At 45.2% G+C, this 20,102-nt stretch overlaps 1 protein-coding gene across 1 annotated transcript in view; it reads right to left on the bottom strand.

Annotated features, from left to right (window-relative positions):
• LOC119436577 (cyclic AMP-dependent transcription factor ATF-6 alpha-like) overlaps positions 1 to 20,102 on the bottom strand; it is a 126,862-nt gene that overhangs the window by 3,286 nt on the left and 103,474 nt on the right. Inside the window, exon 12 of the mRNA XM_037703462.2 lies at positions 6,857 to 6,941. Within this exon, the coding sequence (XP_037559390.1) occupies positions 6,857 to 6,941 (85 nt within the window). The remainder of the gene's footprint in view (positions 1 to 6,856; positions 6,942 to 20,102) is intronic.

Raw genomic sequence — 20,102 nt, 5'->3', positions numbered from 1 at the left:
GACAATAATATACATTATATATAGTACTGCTTATAGAATGTTCAAACACAAAAATGAATGACAATATCTCATGAGCTAAATTAGAGTGTACAACAGCTCAGCTTGCTTTAAAGGGCCCCTCACCAGGTATGGCCATTTTTAGCTGACAAGTGCAGTGCATACAATGCACGCTAAAGATCGTGCCTGCTTAGTATTACATCCCCACGTGCAGCGGAAAGAGCTTAAATTTTCAACCGAACACCGTTTGCTTTTCTCCTCACGGGTGCTGTGCTCCCAGCCGGAGAGTCGACGTCAATCGCACAAGCGCCTATGCACATGGCAGTGCTGTGACACAGTGGCGCACCGACGGGAGGGGGGGTTTCAGGGGTTGTAACCCCCCATTCTGAGGCCGACTTAACCCCCACTTTTGTTTAACCCCTTTTCTTTCCTTACGCATCTGAGTACTGCAACTAAAATGTAAGACGCGCAATCGTCTGCACACCCGCAAAAAGCGAATTTTTTGACAATATCCCGTGAAGAAATTGAAATTAGTGCTGTTTAGATGGTATTGGCAAACTGTCAAACCCTCCCCCCCTGGCAAACATCCTGGGTGCGCTACTGCTGTGACAACACTCACAGTGACACGTGACTTCGAGAATTATTCAAGGCAACATCAGTTCTTTGTTTAATCTATTGTTTCAATAGACAAATTAAAGTTTAGAGAAATGATAAAACTGAACGTCTGCGTGTTTTTGTTTTTACTTCGTACCATAGCAACAGAGATGTACTACTTCCATTTCGTCTGCTTGTTTCCACGTCGTGTAGTCGCATGCGCAAAGAACGAAACTGTGTCATTTTCTACCATGTTACAGCGCTGCGATCATGCTCTTTCATCTTCTTACGCCTGCCTCAGTGCTCGGGTTTGTGGCACTGACTTATACCGCTAATCAGGTGTTCTCGTGCAGAGCGCGCAAAATCGTCCACTGCGCGAAACGAGACAAACGCAATAGCTCGCGTGTGAGACCATCACCAGAAATGCGCCACTCAGCAAAAACGTGTGTGAGAGAGAGGGGAAAAACGGTAGGCGACTCTAATCTTTGACTTAGGTGTCTCTTAGTGGCATTCGCACTTCGGTGTTGGTGTCCTGTGCATTGTGTTGTGCCTAGCGGTTCCTCGGGACAAAGGATGCTTCACCGGCAGACTTGCAGGTGTGGAACGCTTTGTCGTTTTCTCGAGATAAGGGAGCTGGCGACTAAATCAGCTTCACCTGGGTCTAAAGAACGAGCAATTCTGTTTCATATCTTTGGCTGTTCAACCGCCCAGAGCTGATGAGCGAGACGAATTCTGGGACACCAGGCTGCAATGCGTCATTGGCCTCGTGCGTCGCTAAAACGGCAACATCACTTTTGGCGTGTTTCCGTGTAGCACCAGCGCCCGCCCGGACTACGATGAGGCCCGGCGCTGACTGTGATGCGTAAACCAGGAGCTCCCTTCCAAGATGACAACAGCCGCCGCCCTCCCTGGAAACGGTAGCTTCCGCAAAGGCCAGTCTCCGAACCCCATCAAGCTGACTGTCACGGAGAGGCCACTAATTCTTGCAAGGGGCCAACATCGAGCATTTCCGTGGGAACATCATCTATGTTTGGTTCCCAAGTTGCCACTCGTTGCCTGGTATGCGGGGGCGATCAAGCAACATTGGAGGCGGAGCCCGGTGGAACGGTGCCGCATCATGAGCGGGATATTGCGAACTGGTCGAAGTTTGTGATTGGTCGAGAAGAACTGCAGTGAATTTCCTTAATGAGTGAAAGGGGGAAATTAACTGCATAAAAAGCGGAGCTTGATGGTTGTGAAAATGCTCGGACATGCAAACGCTCGGAGATGTAGATGCTTGGACATGCAAGGACTTAGCATGTAGTAATCTCCGATCATCATGGAGCCCGTTTTAAACTATAATGTACATTTGTATATAAAACACTTTTCTCATCTGTCTGGACCTCTCCTTCTCCCGGCACCTGGCATCACACCAGCCATAGAACCTTCGTAGCCACTCGGGCCCTCGGACTTCACAACAATTGGTGTGCGGTAATCAGTGATTTCTAATTCAATCTAATTATTACAGATACATCAGTAACTCAACTTGTAACTAAACTTATGCTCTGATATCATCTCTATAATGAAACCCATGAATTTTGTACTGTACTATGTTAAAAATATTTTTTCTGAATTTTACTCCTGGTCGACTCAGGAGGTGAACCGGAAGTGCTGCGCAAGAAACAAGAGTGTCACTCGATGCCCGTGCTATTAAAAATAATAAAGAAGGTGGGGCCCGTGATGTACTCGTCACATGATCCTCTGGTTCCTGTATGGGATAACGCAGGGAAGGAATTTCGCTTGTGGAGGCTAGACGGGGCAAGTGGAGAGAGTGTCTATGCTGGCGGTGACGCTCGCCTCCTGAAATCGTGGGTTTGCGGCACTTCAAATATTTATATCTCTGCAATTAATGAACCAATATGAAAAATTTTTGCAGTAGAACATTCCTCAGAGGACATGCAACAACTTCCAGTGTATAACCAAAATTTGCTACGTGGCCTCGTGAGGGGCCTTTCCTTATCGCTAGAAATGTGCTCAGTTTCGGTGCTGGATGTTGTTTAACGTTTTATTTCAAGACATATTAGTTGCAATGCATGCCATGATATATAAAACTGTATCCTGATTATTGGTCTTAATGGATAAAGCAGAAATAATTGCTCAAGAAGTTTTTGAGAATTCTTACATAACTTCAAAAAAGCACTTCAAAAAGCATGAATGAAAGTAATAATTTACAAATTTTAATATAAATACTGAAAGTAAAAAAAATCTGAAATATACAAAATATGCGCCTTGTTCCTAGTTCCCAACTTCTGTAAGGTAGACCATGAAAAAAAATATGCAGATTTAGTGGCGTGAATATTAGCTTGTACCATGATGTCCTGGTAGCATGATTTCCTACATAGATGGGCCCATGGCTATGTAGGAAAGCCATGTCTTCACAAATGAGAAAAACGAGTAAGCGCCTATTGTGCAGGGAGCATTTCTTTTTACGCATTGCAGCAAACAGCTGGTTCCTTTTTTTTTACTACATTCTTTAGGCTCTCGAACCAATGGTTGTCAGGGTGGGGAGCATGCACAAGCCTCCTCATACTTTGCTGTTTTCAATCAGCTTTTCTGTGCAAGCAAACTGGTCTAGTTGTGCACCTGGAACTGGTGCTGGGGCCTTTATGTGCTTTGTAGAGCACATGAACAATGCTGTACACCACTTTATAGTGTTGCTCAGTATTCTGCAGTAATGAATAAGGAAATCAGCGCAGGCGGTTTTTAACAAGTAAGACATCTGATTGCTAGGCAAGCCTCTGCCGAAGGCCGGTCTGAAATCGACTGTGCTCTATTGTGTGAGGGGAAAAAAAAAGGCCACACGGAATTCTTTGTAATTGTATTGTTGTGTTCTCCCGCTAGATGGGTGTACCCTCCGGAGGCACTTCACAAATCAGTAGCCAAGTCGATGTCACCATAAAATGTGGTATAGGCTTGTGGTGAGAGTTGTCCCAACTATTGTCGCACTCTTCTTGACAAATATGACCTCTGTTCGTATCAAACAGCGAATCTCCTAAAGATTTTGATTCCTCCTTGGAACAACCACCAATGAAACACTCGACATGCTTCAAACGGCGTTATGAAGGAGGCACTGGGCTGTACACAAGATTCTGAGAGGTTTGCGTGGTTCCACGAGGAGAAATGAGCATTAAAGTCCATCCTCATTCTGGCCGACCTTCAACTAGTTGTACCTACTAAATTTTTGAAAAGGTTCGACAAAAAACCAACAAGTGTCTTCGCCACAGTATTGACAAGATTTCAGAAATTGCTGGCATAAGCTGGAGCTCATGTAAGTGGATATTGAGAGTGGAATTCGACATGAGATGCACTGATGCAATGTTTGTTCCCTGCCTGCTCACAGAAGACCAAAAACAAGACAAAAAATATTTGTTTGGTTTTGCGCCAGGATTTAAAAAATCACACTGAAAGTGGTCCAAACCTTCTTTCAAGATTGTTAGGGGTGACGTAAGCTGGTGCTTTGGGTATGACTCCAAAAAGAAGCAAGTTTCAAGCCAGTTGAAGACGCCTTCTTTGCCAAGACCGTAAAAATGCAACAAGTATGGTGGTGGGAAGACTATGATCATTGTTTCTTTTTTTTTTCTTCTTCTTTGGTGTTTGTAGAATTGTGAAACAGTAATTTACCCCTCCTGAACAAACTGTCAATTACCAATTTTACTTGGCATTATTAAAGCAATTAAGAATGAATGTGCACAGGAAACACGCAAAAGTGTGGAATGTGGGTGGCTGGTTGCTCCATCGCGACAGCGCCATAGCTCCAACTGCTTTGGCTATGACATGGTAATTAAATTAGTCTCTTAGGAATGGACCAGTGTTACCCATGCACCCTACTCCTAGGACTGAGCTCCCTGTGACTTTCTTCATTATTTTAAACGAAGAAAGTTCAATAAATGAAAGAGATTTAGCACGAGGTGAAGACAACTTTGCCGGAGGCACTCAGCAGCACAAGGCTTGAGGAGCTCCAGAGTTGCTTCGAACAGTGGGAGAAAAGGTTGGACAAGTGTATCAACTCCGTTGGAAACTAGGTTGAAGGGAACTAAGTGTTTTCAATTGGTGATATGATCACTTTCAAGAGATTTCGCATGGCTCGGCAGCAGAAGCGTCGTTGTCTACGGGTGACAGTGCTTCCAGCAGTTCCAATCATGCTATCTTGGCACTGTGCAAGGAACTCTGTTCCTCGTAATGTGATGCCCACGTGTACGGCGCCAAGTCATGTGAAAGTGATCGTATCCCCAAAAGTGATTGACCGAGAATACAGCTCTGGAATGCCTGCCTCCCAAGAAACATGTTAAGAACTGTGAATGAGCAAATATTCTTTTTGCTTTATCAGATATTGCATTGGATCTCGTACTTTTGGTTTCATTATACAGTCAACAACTGATTTTTCGGACATGCCTGATAATTCAGATGCCTTCGTGGCACTGCCATGTACCCCATAGAGCCAATGTATAGGAACGTCCGAAATTTTGGATACTGAAACCCTTAGCCGTCCAAATTTTCAGACTTTTGGCCATGACCGCAGGTCCAAAACGGCATTAATTAAAGTCACCACTGCAGCAATTTTGATTATCTCGCAGCCTCAAACCAGTGCTGTTGCACGCCAACCCGCTGGCAGCACTAGTAGTTTTGCACTGTCATTAGGCTGTGCTTCAACATTCTCTATAAAGCTTCCTGCTGCTCGGTACCGTGTTTTTTCATTTAAGGATATGCCACCATCAGCAATGGCGCCAACTCCGCCTTCACCTTTGCCGATGACGTTGAAGCGCGGAAAGCATGGCAAGGATCTAAGCACAGTACAATGCCCATTCCTGAAATTGAGCTTTGCCATAATACAGCAGTTTTACACGGTCAAGCATACATAAAGTATTGTGGTGAACTATACCAAGAGTGCAAAGGGGCCACTGTCACGGGACATGAAATGTTTAAGTACACAAGCGCGCACCCGCTGTTTCCTGTCACAATACGAGCACCGAGACACTTAATAACTGTAATTCCAGGCCTTGAAAGCTGACTGTGGCGTGTTCCTCACCAATTGCCAAACTGGTGCAGCACCTTCTCTTGCCAGCTTCTTTCAATTTAGCAATATATGGATGCTGATACAAGCCTACCAACTGCTTAAAGAGGTGCAGCAGAGGCAGGTAGCACATACTTCATTAAAGATGTCCAGAACATTTCCAGCACTACGGTGCAATGTGCAACTATTGCTGTGATGCAACTGGGCTCTCTTAAGTCACATGAAGAACATTGTGCTGCCAAGAATCAATGGGCGCATGAAACCTCTGTGACATTGATGAATTTTGTGAATAAGTATTGCTGCAGTCACTGGAACTTGCACTGGAATGATTTAATTAGTCTGTCAACACACTGAGTACTTGTTCCAATAGTGCGAAAGGTTCTTCAGCACAGCACATCAACAAAAGTGCTGTATGTTTAACTTGTAAATGGTGAAAGCTGAGCATAGTACGCATTGCAATAGATTAGATGCACTATCTGGGCAAGTTGGTGCATGTTCAAAGAAACAAAACAGCACCAGATGACAACGAGACACAGAAAGAAGCGATAAGCACATTAGTATGCATTAATTGGCATGTATATGATGAGCTGGTACGATTTAAGTGGTGTGAAGTGGGTAAGTCCCGAGTCCAAGGCCACAACTAGCAGGTCCCAGCCAGTCCTGCACTCTACTTCAGCCTCTTCCTCAGCAGCGATGTCACTGCTATTGTTTGGCACGTCGGCTGAGTGGGCACGGTTTCCCACAGCAGCCAACAAAGATATTGGGTTCAGTAATGACCCAGTTAGATCACAACTATATTTTACTGTAACTACACTTTATGAAAGTACGGTGCGGTCCACTAAAGGGAACACTCTAATGTGCGGCTCTCACATTACTGGCGCTCTAGATGAAAGCACAGGCTAAAGCTATCTCAGTGGGCTGCACAGGTGTGCGGACAGGTGCCAGAGTCATTAACCACAAGTTATTTGCTGCAAAGCTTGAAGATTCTACACTTCTTACAGGGAAAAATTTGCGCATGCTCTGCACTCATGTGTTCCCTTTAACAGAAGACTGCACTGTACATATATTAATTGAGGTTATACTGTATAAACCTGTACACCATCAAAAGTCAGAATTGCTGTGTATCAATACATAACAATTTTTTCTTATGCATTGTAAATTAAATGATGGGAGGTAGCACACAGAAACAAAGCATCATGATATGATGAGACTCACCATTGAATGTTCCTGCAGGCATGACAAGTGACATTCTTGGCATTCTGGTCCTATTTTCAGAGTTTGCTGATAGTAGAAGATAGTCCTGAAGTACAAAAAAAGTCGAAGGACTTGACACATGACCTCATTATGGCACAGCATGTATGAGTGAGCAGTGAAAGATGACCATACAGCAAAGAAAAAAACCTAACATCAAAAGTAACTGTAGGCTTTGACAGACATCACAGAAAGAAAGGAGGCCGACCACACCTACACATACAGAGTTTGTCCCGGCAACGAAATGGATATGAGACACATCATCCAGAAACGAGAAACATGGCCCACTCATTGGTTTCATGAACTAGCTGATGAATGCATCAAGACAAATGCAAGACATACAGCATACTAATCAGACTAATGCTGCGATGGGAAATCAAAGATAAATTTCTGCCGTAGCATGAAAGATAAATAACCTTGACCCTCAAAGTAAATTCTGCTTGCTCATAGTACTTTGTTTCATAGAGTTACATACAATAATTACTAGAGGGACCTCTGATGCTAGTGTCTACTGGAGCTGCAGTCGGGGCGGTTCAGCCAGCATGGGAATTATGGAAAGTACATGAATTTGCCTAAACTTCGTCCTTATGGCTTCAAACAGCTTCGTGACTTTGTAAACTTGTCATTTTCAACAAAGTACTGAGTAATAAATAATTAAATAAACATTATTAAAATTGTCTGAAAGCAGCAATAGAACACAGAAGCCTCCCAGTCAAAAAAAGTGAATTGATCCAACTGGTCGTACCAGTTGTTAGCAAATGGACCCAAATGGAATGAATTGGAAACCAACTGGAATGCGCACTAGAATTTGAAAAACCATTTGGACCTCACATTTCCAATTGGTCATTCCAATTGTCCATCATTTTCCATTTGGTCTCCTAGTTTGAATGGTGGTGGTGGTTACAACATCTTTATTGAAAATCATGGCGGGGTCTCAGGGTGGTCCCTGTTGGGGGCGACTCCCAGTTGGAATGCTTGTTAGTCCAATTGGAGACCAATTAGAACAGTACTTTCTAATTGGTCTCCCAACTGGAATGCTTGTTTGTCCAATTGGTTGTACATTGGAGTAGACCCATTGGAACATTTCTCTTCCAATTAAAATTCTGGTTGTAATGTTTCTTACTAACATGGCAGCCTAATTAAAAGTGCCTTTAGCTCAGGTAAAAAGTCCAGATTCATTGAACCGTCTAATTAGTTCCTGACTTCAGAACTTTCCGGCCAATTGAGCCAAGCATGCACATTCTCAATTTAAACCCTTGATCGGGTACATCAAGAGCTGCAGTCTTACACCGTTTGGATTCCTTAGAAATTTTGCTAGATTAAAAAAAAAAAATTATTATAGGGTGCATGCTATCTCAAAGAATTTGGACAGCTGGTTGGGGCATTGTGAGCAAATAATCAGTTTAAATATGATACAGTGTAAAATGCAGCTAGCTCTACAGGTTTATGTGTAACCTACAGATGTGCTCCCAGAAGCTTTAACTTCTGTATCCTGCAAAGCAAATGCCTAGATGAAAATAGGCCCAATGCTACAAGCAAACTTTATAACTTGTGCAATTTTGGCATTTTTTCTTGGCTATTTTGCGTAATGCTCACTTGCACACACATGAGCTTACCGATTCTAGTTAATGAAAGGTTAAATGCAAAAGCTGACTATTTAAAGTTTAGAAGAAATGCCATTTGTTAGTGCAAAACTAAGTGTATTTACTGGAAGAGGACTCATCTCCTGATGAATGCACAAGAAATGTATGCCATTGACGGCAGCCGTGCAAGCTAGCAGCAAGGTTGTGATAATAGTTTTCTTAGAATTAGTGAAAGCACAATAGCACAATCATAAATTTTAATACTGTGTGCATAAAACAAGACCGCCAAACATTTAAAACAAGTCTGTGGCATCACACCACGGTATATTTAATAAAATGATAAAAATTTATTATTATTAAATGGGCATCAGAATATTTTTAAATGTAATTAAATTATGGGGTTTTACGTGCCAAAACCACGATCTGATTATGAGGCACGTCGTAGTGGGGGACTCCGGAAATTTGGACCACCTGGAGTTTTTTAACGTGCACCTAAATCTAAGTACATGGGTGTTTTCGCATTTTACCCCCATTGAAACCCCCATCGAAAATGTAATGAATTCTTGTAAGCAACAAGTACCTCCTTTATATGGTATTTATTTTATGCATGTGCACTTAGGCACACCGTTACATGTTGGGCACCAGTTAGCTTCAATTGGATGGCCATGTGTGTTCAACTGGTTGAAATGTTGGGTACCAGTTTACTTCAACTGCTCGACCAGTTGGGCACCAGTTAGCTTTAATTGGATGACCACATGTGCTTAACTGGTTAACCATTGGATACCAGTCCAGTTCAACTGGTTGACCAGCTGGCCACCAGTTAGCTTCCATGGGATGACCATATGTGTTCAACTGGTTGACCAGTTAGATACCAGTCTACTTCAGCTGGTTGACCAGTTAGCTTCAACAGGTTTACCAGCTGGTTTATCAATTGGATGTAATTGGTGCATTCCAATTGGTGGCGAAATTCCAATTGGTTGCATTCAACCAATTGGTGGCAATTAGTTGAAAACCAATTGGACCCATTGAAATTTTTTGACTTGGCCGATATTGAAACCATTTCGCCACTCATGCATGCATCGACAAGCGGCATAAAACGCCCTTATGAATTTCTCGTGGGCAAGTCAGCACGTCGAGACGCTTGGCGTGTTCCGATTTGGCCACCTCGGCAGGCTGAACCGCTGCGATTAGTAGCGATTGTGTGTGTTTGCAGATTATTCTGCACTTAAAAAAAACAATGAAGGCAAACAAAACCCAACAAAGGGTTTTGGATGCGCCTTCCATCAAAAGATAAAGGTGACGACAGCTGCCTCAGCAACAGCAATGAAGACAATCAAGACTATACTCCCAAACATGAGAGGAAGCAGTCACTGCTCAGTCAGCATCTAGCAGTGATAAAAACAAAGGTGAATGTGATGCTATTACTGTGCTGGTGGCTGGTAAAGCAACCTTTTAAAGGGACAGTGAAACACTTTTCTAACTAATCATAGAATGACCTCAGTATTAAAGTATGTCACCTCACGAATCTACTGCTGCAAAAATGTTTCAATTCCTTCAAGTATAAGTCGAGTTGGACGTAATTATCTCACCAATGAGCAGCTTTCTCTCTCATTCGTGAGGCTCGTAGCAGTACCCCGTGGCAATCGCGGTAGACTGCGCTACAAAGCATGCCACTGCTATTTCAGAGGCCACGCGCAGCAGCCCCAGCTATGCGCAACTCTCGTGCGTAGAATGGCAGTACAAAGATGTTCCTTCTGTTTTTTTAAAATCGCAGACGTATATCCTCCTAAGACCCCTTGTACAATACATTGCACATTGCCTTCTGCATTTTTTATACATTCACTCGCAAGTGATTAGGCCAAATATTCATTATGGGTATAAAGTACGGTGTATGTGTAACTGTAAAGAAGTGGTTTACTCATATTCTTTTCATCCACTTTCGAGGAATTTGACACAATTGATCTAGACCTCTGTATCGTCCCAGACGGCCGAAAGCAAACTTGAGGCGTGTTTTGAAATCACTGAGATTGAGTGAAAATACCAGACGCGCCAGCAACATGGCAATGTACTACACGTAGTTCCATCTTCATCTCTGCGTTTAAGTAATGAAATGCAGTTTTTACCATACCAAACATGAGGAGATGTTCACGTACATAAAGATGCAATTTTTGGCATCTAACCCTGGTATTTATATTTAAAAAATTTTCAAGTTCATAACATAACAGTAGACAACAAAAACCACCTTGAAGAGTGGTTATATCACAGAGTTGTGTTCGTGTCTCAGGAGGATATATTTGTCATTTACTTATCTCAAAAATTGCAATAATGCCATATAGACTCATGTAAGACCTGCACTTTTTTTTTTTTCAGAATTTTGAGCAGGTGCAACCCTTGCAAGGGACCGAGACCTTTTTGGTCAAAATGGTGCCGGCGCAGTCGGCGACTTGTGCTCACCACAGATCTTGTTCACACCTTGGCTCATGAACTCACGGAGCGGCTCAATCGCATGTTGACAGAAATGCTGTCTATGTACATTTCTGACAACCACAGTGATTGGGACAGCATGCTACCCTTCATGACCTTGGCCTATAATTCGTCCAGTCACGAGACTGCTAGCTTTCCCCCGTTTTACCTTCTTTGAGGCCGCCACCCTACTTTGCCCTTTGACACACTACTTCCTTCCTCGACGAACACTCCCGCTGAATATGCTCAAAACGTCTTCGCCTGGGCTCACATGGCACGCCAGATTGCCGGCTCCTGGCTCACTGAGTCTCAGGCCACACAGAAGATCCGGTACGACAGCCGACATCGGGACATTCGATTTCCTCCTGGCTCCGTTGTGCTCCTATAGACACCTCGTCGCCACGTCAGCTTGTCTGCAAACCTGCTGCCGCGCTACACAGGGCCCTATACGATACTGCGGCAGCTTCGCGATGTGAACTACAAGATCGCTCCAGTGGACTCGCGTGTCGCCACTGATGTTGTGCATGAGTCCCTACTGAAACCTTACTTTGCCACGAGTTAACCTCTCTTATAGTTAGCGTCGAGATGGTGCCTTTGCAGGTGGGGGTTATGTTACGGCGCAACCAAGAGTAGCGTTAGTCCGAAGAAGATGATTTGATGTGTAGATGTAGAATTGGTCTCACAAGTCATCTTGTTTATGCATTGTTGCCTCTCGTGTATATATAGTAAATACACCTGTATATGTGTCTTCCGCAATGTAACTGTATTGTCCAAAAGAATTTCAAAACGCATGAGTTGTTCTGTGGATTTCATAACACTGCGGACACCAGGGCAACCAGTTTTTTAGCCCTTCTAAAGGACGTCCTGTGCAGTTTTTATCTTAGCATTGACAATTGCCGTGGACAATGCTATGATGGTGCTGCAAATATGAGAGGACCACGGTGGGCTGCAAGCACTCATACAACATAAGGAGCCGCGAGCAATGTACGTACACTGTCTTGCACACATACTTAACCTAGTGCTGCAGAACATGAGTCAGAAAGTGGAAATGTGTCGCGATTTATTGGGCATGATATCAGAAATGATAAACTTAGTTACATGCTCCCCCAATGTGCCTAGATATGTTCCAAGAATTTCAGAAAGAAGATGAGAGTGTAAACTTGTGGAAGTTTTGTCCCACGAGGTGGATGCTAAGCGCCATTGCTCTGAAGTTTATTTATTGTTCAGAACTATAGCCACCTGATCTCGTTTCTTCATGGCCTAGCATCAGAAGAATGGAATGATGCCGGAATCAAAGCCGGTGGATTTTTGAAAGTGCTGTCAAAATTCAACACATACTTCATCCTCAAGCTCCTGACACTCGTGTTTTCACGATTAGAAACAGTAATCTAGAATAGTTAACTGTCGGGCTAGTTGGTTTTCCATAACTGAACAAGTAACTTAGTGCAATAAAAAGAACATGGACACAAGAAAGGGAGACAAAGACAAGCGCTTGTCTTTGTCTCCCTTTCTTGTGTCCGTGTTTTTTTTTTTTTTTAATTGCGCTAAGTTACTTGTTCAGTTATATAAACAGTAAGTACTACATTGCACAAAGCAGCACTAAGATTTGATCAAGCAGAAAAAATGGTCAAGGCCATCAGGCAGAGTCTTAGCGGACGGATTGCTGATTTTGCTGATTTTGGAACGAGACACACGCAGAGGCACATGAATTGGAACTCAATGTTAAAGAGAAAGAAGCTCCTGCGGTAAAGCAAAAGAAGACTCCACGATGGTATGATGACGGATCTGTACCTTACATATTTCTTTCGGCCGAGGACATGTACCACAAGCGGTTCTACGAGGTATTGGACACAGTAGATTCCTCGCTGGACGACAGGTATCCAGCAGAAATGTGGCAGCACATGACACAGATTGAGCAGTTTTTGACTGGGAATGGTGACAGCACCTACCTGTTGAAGTTCTACGGGCAAGATCTTGAACCTGAATGGCTCAACGTTCACTGTAGTACGCTTATAGATATAGCAAGGCAGCGCAGTACACCCTTGAAAGCATTCCAGGATGTTTTAGAGATGCTTTCCGACGATAACTGTGAGCAGCTGCGAGATCTTTTGCCCAAGGTGGTTAAGCTTGTAAAAATTGCTTTGACTATCCCAGTCACGTCATGCACATCGGAGAGATTGTTTTCATGCCTCCGTCACATCAAAATGTACCTGAGGTCAACAATGAAACAAGTGTGGTTAAATCACATAGGAGTTCTCCATGGGCACAAAGAGCTCGCCCGCAAAATAAATCTCAGTGACATCGCGGATGAGTTCATTCAGAGATCAACTGTGCGTAGAGACATTCTCGATTGTACGGTAGCCTTTGTATAAAAGGACAGTGAACTTCATCACAGTAAAATGCGCCAGCTTTATTCAAGCTGTCACAGCCCCTGACCTTTAGCAAGGTAGTGCGTTGGGCGAGTTGGTGCATAGTGTGGGGATGCGCGACTCTCACGCGTCCCCTGATGTTGTTTTCCCCGCATGGCTCCCGTAATACGGCTTCGCCGCGTAGCTTTACGGCGCATTGCGAGAGATGGCGCGAGTGTCGCGATGCTAACGCCACCGAACGGCGGGGTGATTTGGGAGAAAAAGGTCGAAGGCACTCTCTCTTTTGGGTTGGAATCGGTGAGCGGCGCGGACGTCCCGCGCGTGCGCCGATCCACGCTTCGCGAGAAGTCTCGCGTGGATCGGAGCGGGGCACTGGTATGGACGAACACGGATCGTTCGAACGCGCCACCATTCGCGTGACCGTACACGTGAATGACTAGGCGATGGTGTCATTGCATGGGGCGAACGTATTCGCTTGCTATTGGGTCGCGGTGAGTCGGACTTACTTGATTTGTCGCGTGCCCATGTGAATGTTCTATTGGTTGTAATTCGGCTAGTGTGCATTAGTGTATGAAAGGTGCAATAAATGCCCTTTTGATTGTTTGCACTACTGTGTTGTCGTTCCTTTGTCCCAAGAGCACATGTGAGACCCCACAATAGCTAAACGAATGAATTGCGGCGCAAGGAAAAAGAAGGAAAACCAAGGACACAGGCTAGGGCGCCAAGCATGCTGCAACCGGTAGCGCAGTCTACCGGGCTGGTGCCCTAACCTGTCTCCTTCTTGCTTTTCCTTCTTTTTCCTTGCGCCACAATTCATTCGTTTACCCCTGACCTTAATTTATCCCCTCCCATAAAATCTGCATTTTGCCGCTTCGTTATTACAACCTCTGCCCTATGAGTACTGTTCTTGTTTTTTTGTTTTGTATTGAGTTTGGCAGTTCGTTTACATTTTTGAAAGGCGAAGAGTTTATGATCTGTCTTTAGATTTTATACTGTCAGCTTATTGTGGAAATGTTTGTACTGCCCAGTGGTTCTTACAAACGAAAGGTTTGTAATGAGTTTGTAATATATACGAATTGTTACCTTGTTGAAGAAATGTTCGTGTTGTTTTGTGTTTTCTTTCACTTTAACTAAGGGCGTTATGAAGGTCTATCAAGAGTTTACATGTTCTTCAGTTTCTTTTTTCATTTACTTATTTAGTACCTTAAGAACCATGTGGTCATTCTTTTTAGCACATTTTGCTTGACTTTAGAAACAAATAAAACTGATGTTTACATATATTGCCTCTCTGCCAGTGTATATCTCTTGCCAAGGAGCATGCGTGGAGGGGAGGGGGAGTTGGAACGAATGAAAAAAGGGAGAGTGTGAATTCCCCCCCCCCCCTTCCTCGGCAGATTAAAAACTCGGCGCCAAGCATGCGCCTATGGCCTACATAATGGATGTTGTTAATATGTGACAAACTGTAAAGTTCATACAAAATTTAGTGTGCACTATAAGTATTTGTGGAATTTGATTACAAGGGCTACTGCATGAAGTAAGAAATCAAACACAATTCTTTTCTGGTGGACCTTTGTTGACTAGTTGTCGACTTGTGGTGTACACTGGGTCACCACACCGCGGTAATGACGCTGACAACGAACAGCGGTACGAACACGTTTATTCTCACGCCATGTTTTTTTTGTCCCACACACCCACAGTTGCCAAACGTGTTTTGTACGTCGGCCAACACTCCCCCACACTTGGTTTCAGAGCCACACCACTGAAGTCCAGGTTACAAGTTCAGTCGGTTTGGCGGTCGTCGGATACGAGTGGGCCGTCCAGAGTGAGCTTCACCTGGAGGGGTTGGTGCTGAGCTTGACTGTGGTTCCGGTATGTCCCACCATGCATTTTGCTCAGTGATCAGTGATTGATCATCATCACGACGATGAACCTGGTCGAAGTGTCGGGTGACGGATCCTTTCGTTGTGGAGATCTTGAGCATTCTGTTTCCCAAGACATGTTCAACAATCCCTTTCACCCAACGCTGACCAAGGCCAAAGTTACGAAAAAGGACAGTCTGGCCACGGACCCATTTCCCTTTCACTGGCGTGTGTCTTTCGATCTTTGGTCCTTGCGGTTTCTGCAAAACCAGGTCCAGGCGTCCGTTGGGTCGATAGCCCAGAAGCATTTCAGCAGGAGACTTGTCCCTACCTCCAGATGGTGTGCGTCTGTGGTCATGCAACCATCGGTTTAAGCGCGTTGAGAGTGTTCCACTTGTGAGCCTTTTTAGACCATCTTTGACTGCCCTGACAGCTCTTTCTGCTAACCCATTAGATTGGGGATGAAAGGGTGCTGTACGGATGTGCCTTATAGCATTCTTCGTGATGAATTCTTCAAATTCGGCACTGACGAAGGCACTGCCATTGTCGGACACTAGACAATTGGGCAGACCAAATCTGGCAAATATGCTCCTTAAGATCTCAATAGTTGCTGCGATGGTTGCTCTGTTTGTTGCGACGGCTTCAATCCAGCCTGAATAGCTGTCGACAACAACCAACACCATCTTGTCTTCAATTGGGCCGGCATAGTCTATGTGAACACGTGTCCATGGCTGAGTTGTTGCTGGCCATGCAGCTGGCTTCTCAGATGGTGGCATAGATGCTGTCTGCTGGCAGATCGGGCAATTGCGTAGAAGCTGTTCAATATCTTGATCAATTTCAGGCCACCACACAAGTTTCCTTGCCAACGCTTTAGTGGTACTGACTCCAGGATGTGCTTCGTGCAGTTCCAGCAGGAATGCTCTTCTAGCTGCCTCAGGAACAACTAGTCGGTCTCCCATAAGGATGAGCTGCCCACCTGTAGTGAGGGAATTCCTTCGTCTCCAAAATGGCAGTACTTGGTCATGGTTAGACCGTGGGGGTTTCTTGGGCCACCCCCTTTGTATGTATCCACGAAGGCATTGCATGAGTTGGTCTTTTCCAGTAATGTCTGCCAGCTGCTTCCTTGAGACAGGTGCAGTGTCCATAATGCTGGCTACCAGTGCACTGTCTTGTTGGTCAGAGTCTTGCATTTGCTGTTCCGTCTCACTGGCTGGCACAGGTAGTCGACTCAATGCGTCTGCGTTTTGGTTGCTGGATCCAGGCTTGTATTTTATGGTGTACTTGTAGGCCCCAAGGGTAATTGCCCACCTCTGAATGCGTGATGCAGCAGTAGTAGGAATGGGCCTGTTTTCTTTGAAGAGCCCCACCAGTGGTTCATGATCAGTCTTCAACGTGAACTCCCTGCATAACAAATAGTCACGAAATTTCACCACAGCAAACACGAGGGCCAGGGCTTCCCTTTCCAACTGAGAATAATTATTCTTTGTCTTTGTGAGGGTACGGGATCTGAATGCTATTGGTCTCTCAATACCATCAATCACATGAGATAGCACGGCACCAATACCCTCTGGCGAGGCATCACATTCTAGCACTAGTTCCTTCGTGCGATCAAAGTGCACAAGCAAATTTGAATTTATCAGAGCATTCTTCACAGCTGCAAACGCTGTCTTCTCTTCAGCTGCCCACAGCCCTTTGCTGTCTTTCTGTATCAACCGGTACCGGGGGTGCCAGGAGACTAGACATGCTAGGCAAAAAACTGAGGTAATAGGTGATCAGACCCAGGAACGATCTGAGTTCTTGAACATTTCTGGACGCTGGTGCTTCCATGATAGTGTCCAGTTTCTTTTCTGCTGGAAGCAAGCCGTGTCGGTCGATTTTGTGTCCCAAGTAGGTCACTTCTTGTGCTCCAAACACACACTTGTCTTTCCGCAACCGGATACCATTTTCCCGAAAGATTTCCAGTACCTTGTTTACCGTCTTCCCGTAGCTATTCTTTGCCTCTGCGATCAGTACATCATCTAAAAAGACTTGAGTGCCTGGCACATTTTTCAGAAGTTCTTCCATCTTCCTTTGGAATATGGCAGGGGCTGATGCAATGCCATATGGCAGCCTATTATAAGCAAATAAGCCTTTATGGGTGTTTAGTACTGCAACTTGCTTCGCCTGTTCATCCAGTGGTATGTGGCAGTAGGCTTCCCGTAGGTCCAACTTTGAAAACCAGTAGCCATCCTTGAGAGAGGCGAAGATGTCGTCCATTTTTGGGAGCGGATACTGGTCAACATCACACTCGGGGTTGATTGTGACCTGAAATCCCCACATATTCTCGAGCTTCCATCTGCTTTTACCACTGGGACAATTGGCGTTGCCCAACAGCTGTGGCTCACTGGAGATAGGATTCCTTGCTGACACATTCTGTCGAGTTCCATACCCACTTTTTCGCGTAGTGCATACGGTAATGAACGGGCTTTCAGAAATCTTGGAGTTGCATCTTTCTTCATCGCAATGCTGGCAGGAGGTCCCTTCATCAGCCCTGTTCCTGGTTCAAAGAGGTCTTTCAACTTTTCTTTCAGCTGTTCTGTGACACTTGAGATTTTACTGTCTGGAGTCAGGATTGTGCCTACCTCCTGGTCGCGTAGCAGATGAAGCTTTTGGATCACATCTCTACCACACAGTGTGGGTCCAGGGCATTGCACAAAGTACAGTTCAGCAGTTTCCCTGTAGTTCTGGTGCTGGGCTGTCGTGTGAAGCATCCCGCTGACAGGTAGCTTTCCCAAGTAGCAATGAAGCTCCCTGTTTGTGGGTTTCAGGGCTGGCCACTGCTAGGCATGGAGTTGATATGTTTCTTCAGAAACTATGCAGACTGGGGAACCCGTATCCTACTGCATGTCAAGATCCACTGGTCCCCACTTCACTGTTTTGTAGACCGGCTCGACCACAGTACCTTCACTTGTTACCGTGAAAATGTCCAAAACTTCACTGCAGTTGTCGCCAGTTTCGACAGTCACAACGTTAGCCTGCAACTTCGTTGGCTTTTTCGGTTTTCCGCCACCGAAACACATTTTGGCTAAATGCCCTTGCTTTTGACAATTGTAGCACGTCGACATTTTATGCAGACAGTTCGGAGCATCGTGCGAGCAGTCACCACAACAAATGCAGGGCCGCGGTGCCTTTGCCTTGGCGTGCTGAAACTGTGGATTCGTTTTATTCTTGAAGGCTACGGCGTTGACTTCGTTCGCCGATCCCGAAGCGTTCGCGTGAGGTATACGTTCCAAATTTTGTATCGCCAGTTCTGCAGAAGTGACAATATCCACTGCCTCTTGAAGGGTAAGGGACTTTGGCTTCGCGAGGAGTACTCGTTGGACCATCTTTTCTCGCAACCCGATGACAAATCTGTCACGCAGGTTTCGTTCCAACGCGCTACCGAAGCCACAGTTGTCTGCGATCTTGCGAACTTCCGCCAAGTATTCGCCTACCTTCTCGCCGGTGTTCTGTACGCGGGTTTGAAACCGGTACGTCTCATATATTTCCGACGGCGCCGGATTCAGGTGCTGCTTGAGCAGTGCAATGATGGTGTCATAAGGTTCTTCGCGCGGCTTTTTCGGCGCCAAGAGACTTCGAAGACGACCATACACCTCCGGATTGAGGCATGTTATGAGAATCGTGCGCTTGTGAGCGTCGTCGGTGATTCCATTTGTGTCGTAGTAGGATTCTAGACGCTCGGAGTAGTTTGTCCATGTTTCCGCATTCGAATTGAATTGCGGAGGTGCTGCGAACAATGGCTGTGCGCTCCCTGGTTGCGCCATGTCACTTGCTGCGTCTCCCGCCGAGTAGTCGGGTTTGCTTGGCGGTTGTTTTGCTTACATTCCGTCTTGATCCCATCCTCGTCGCCACTTGTTGACTAGTTGTCCACTTGTGGTGTACACTGGGTCACCACACCGCGGTAATGACGCCGACAACGAACAACGGTACGAACACGTTTATTCTCACGCCATGTTTTTTTTGTCCCACACACCCACAGTTGCCAGACGTGTTTTGTACGTCGGCCAAATGCCTTAAATAATTCCAAGGAAAAAAGTATAACAAAGTGGGCCATTCCAAGTGACGCCCAACAAGCTGGTGATAACCTATGTTTAAAGCATAGATGGCAAGCTAAATGATAGAGAATGCTACAAGCACTAGTGGACCTCGACTAAATAAAGCAGATGCTGATGCTTGCATAGTACCAATGGAAGACGTCATTACAAGTAACTCCTGATGTTTTCTTTCCAAATGGTTTAATGCGCTCCCGAACCCTTCAGTTTTCATAGCACACTTGTGCTTTAAAGAGAATAGCTGTCTTTGTCATACTTGGTGCTGATCATGTCTATGCCTAGCAAGGACTTAAAGGGGCCCTGAACCACTCCTCGGGCTTGGTGAAATAACATAGTCCGCGGGTAGCATACGCTGCTGAGAACATCTCAGTCAAGTTTTGCTGTCGTCCGCGGTGCGTGGAGCTCGCAAGCGGAGTGTTATCTTTCTCTCAAACGCTCTCGTTTCAACAGAAGCCATGATCCTAACTCTCTCTGTGTCCTTTATTACGTAACAAAGCACATTCCAATATGCGGCTGCTGTTGGTTGCTGCAGTTGGTCGCTGCGGTTGGTCGCTGCGGTTGGTCGCTGCGGTTGGTCGCTGCGGTTGGTCACTGCGGTTGGTTACACTGCAGCCACCGCGGGGTGCCGCCACGAGTTCACTGGCTGCTCACTGTGAACGACAGCGTTTGGCTTACGTTTAGCGCGTCGTAGGCATCAAAATCGGAAGTCAAGACATCTACGTTAACTCGCTGTTGGCAATCACGTTTGGCTTACGTTTAGCGCGTCGTAGGCACCAAAATCGGAAGTCCTGGCGTCAAAATGAAATTTGAGCTGCATGCCATGGCGACATTTTGTAGGCAGAGCG

Source organism: Dermacentor silvarum, chromosome 1 (genome assembly GCF_013339745.2).
Source record: "Dermacentor silvarum isolate Dsil-2018 chromosome 1, BIME_Dsil_1.4, whole genome shotgun sequence".
Classification (NCBI taxonomy): Eukaryota; Metazoa; Arthropoda; class Arachnida; order Ixodida; family Ixodidae; genus Dermacentor; species Dermacentor silvarum.
This window is presented reverse-complemented; position numbering and strand designations above follow the sequence as displayed.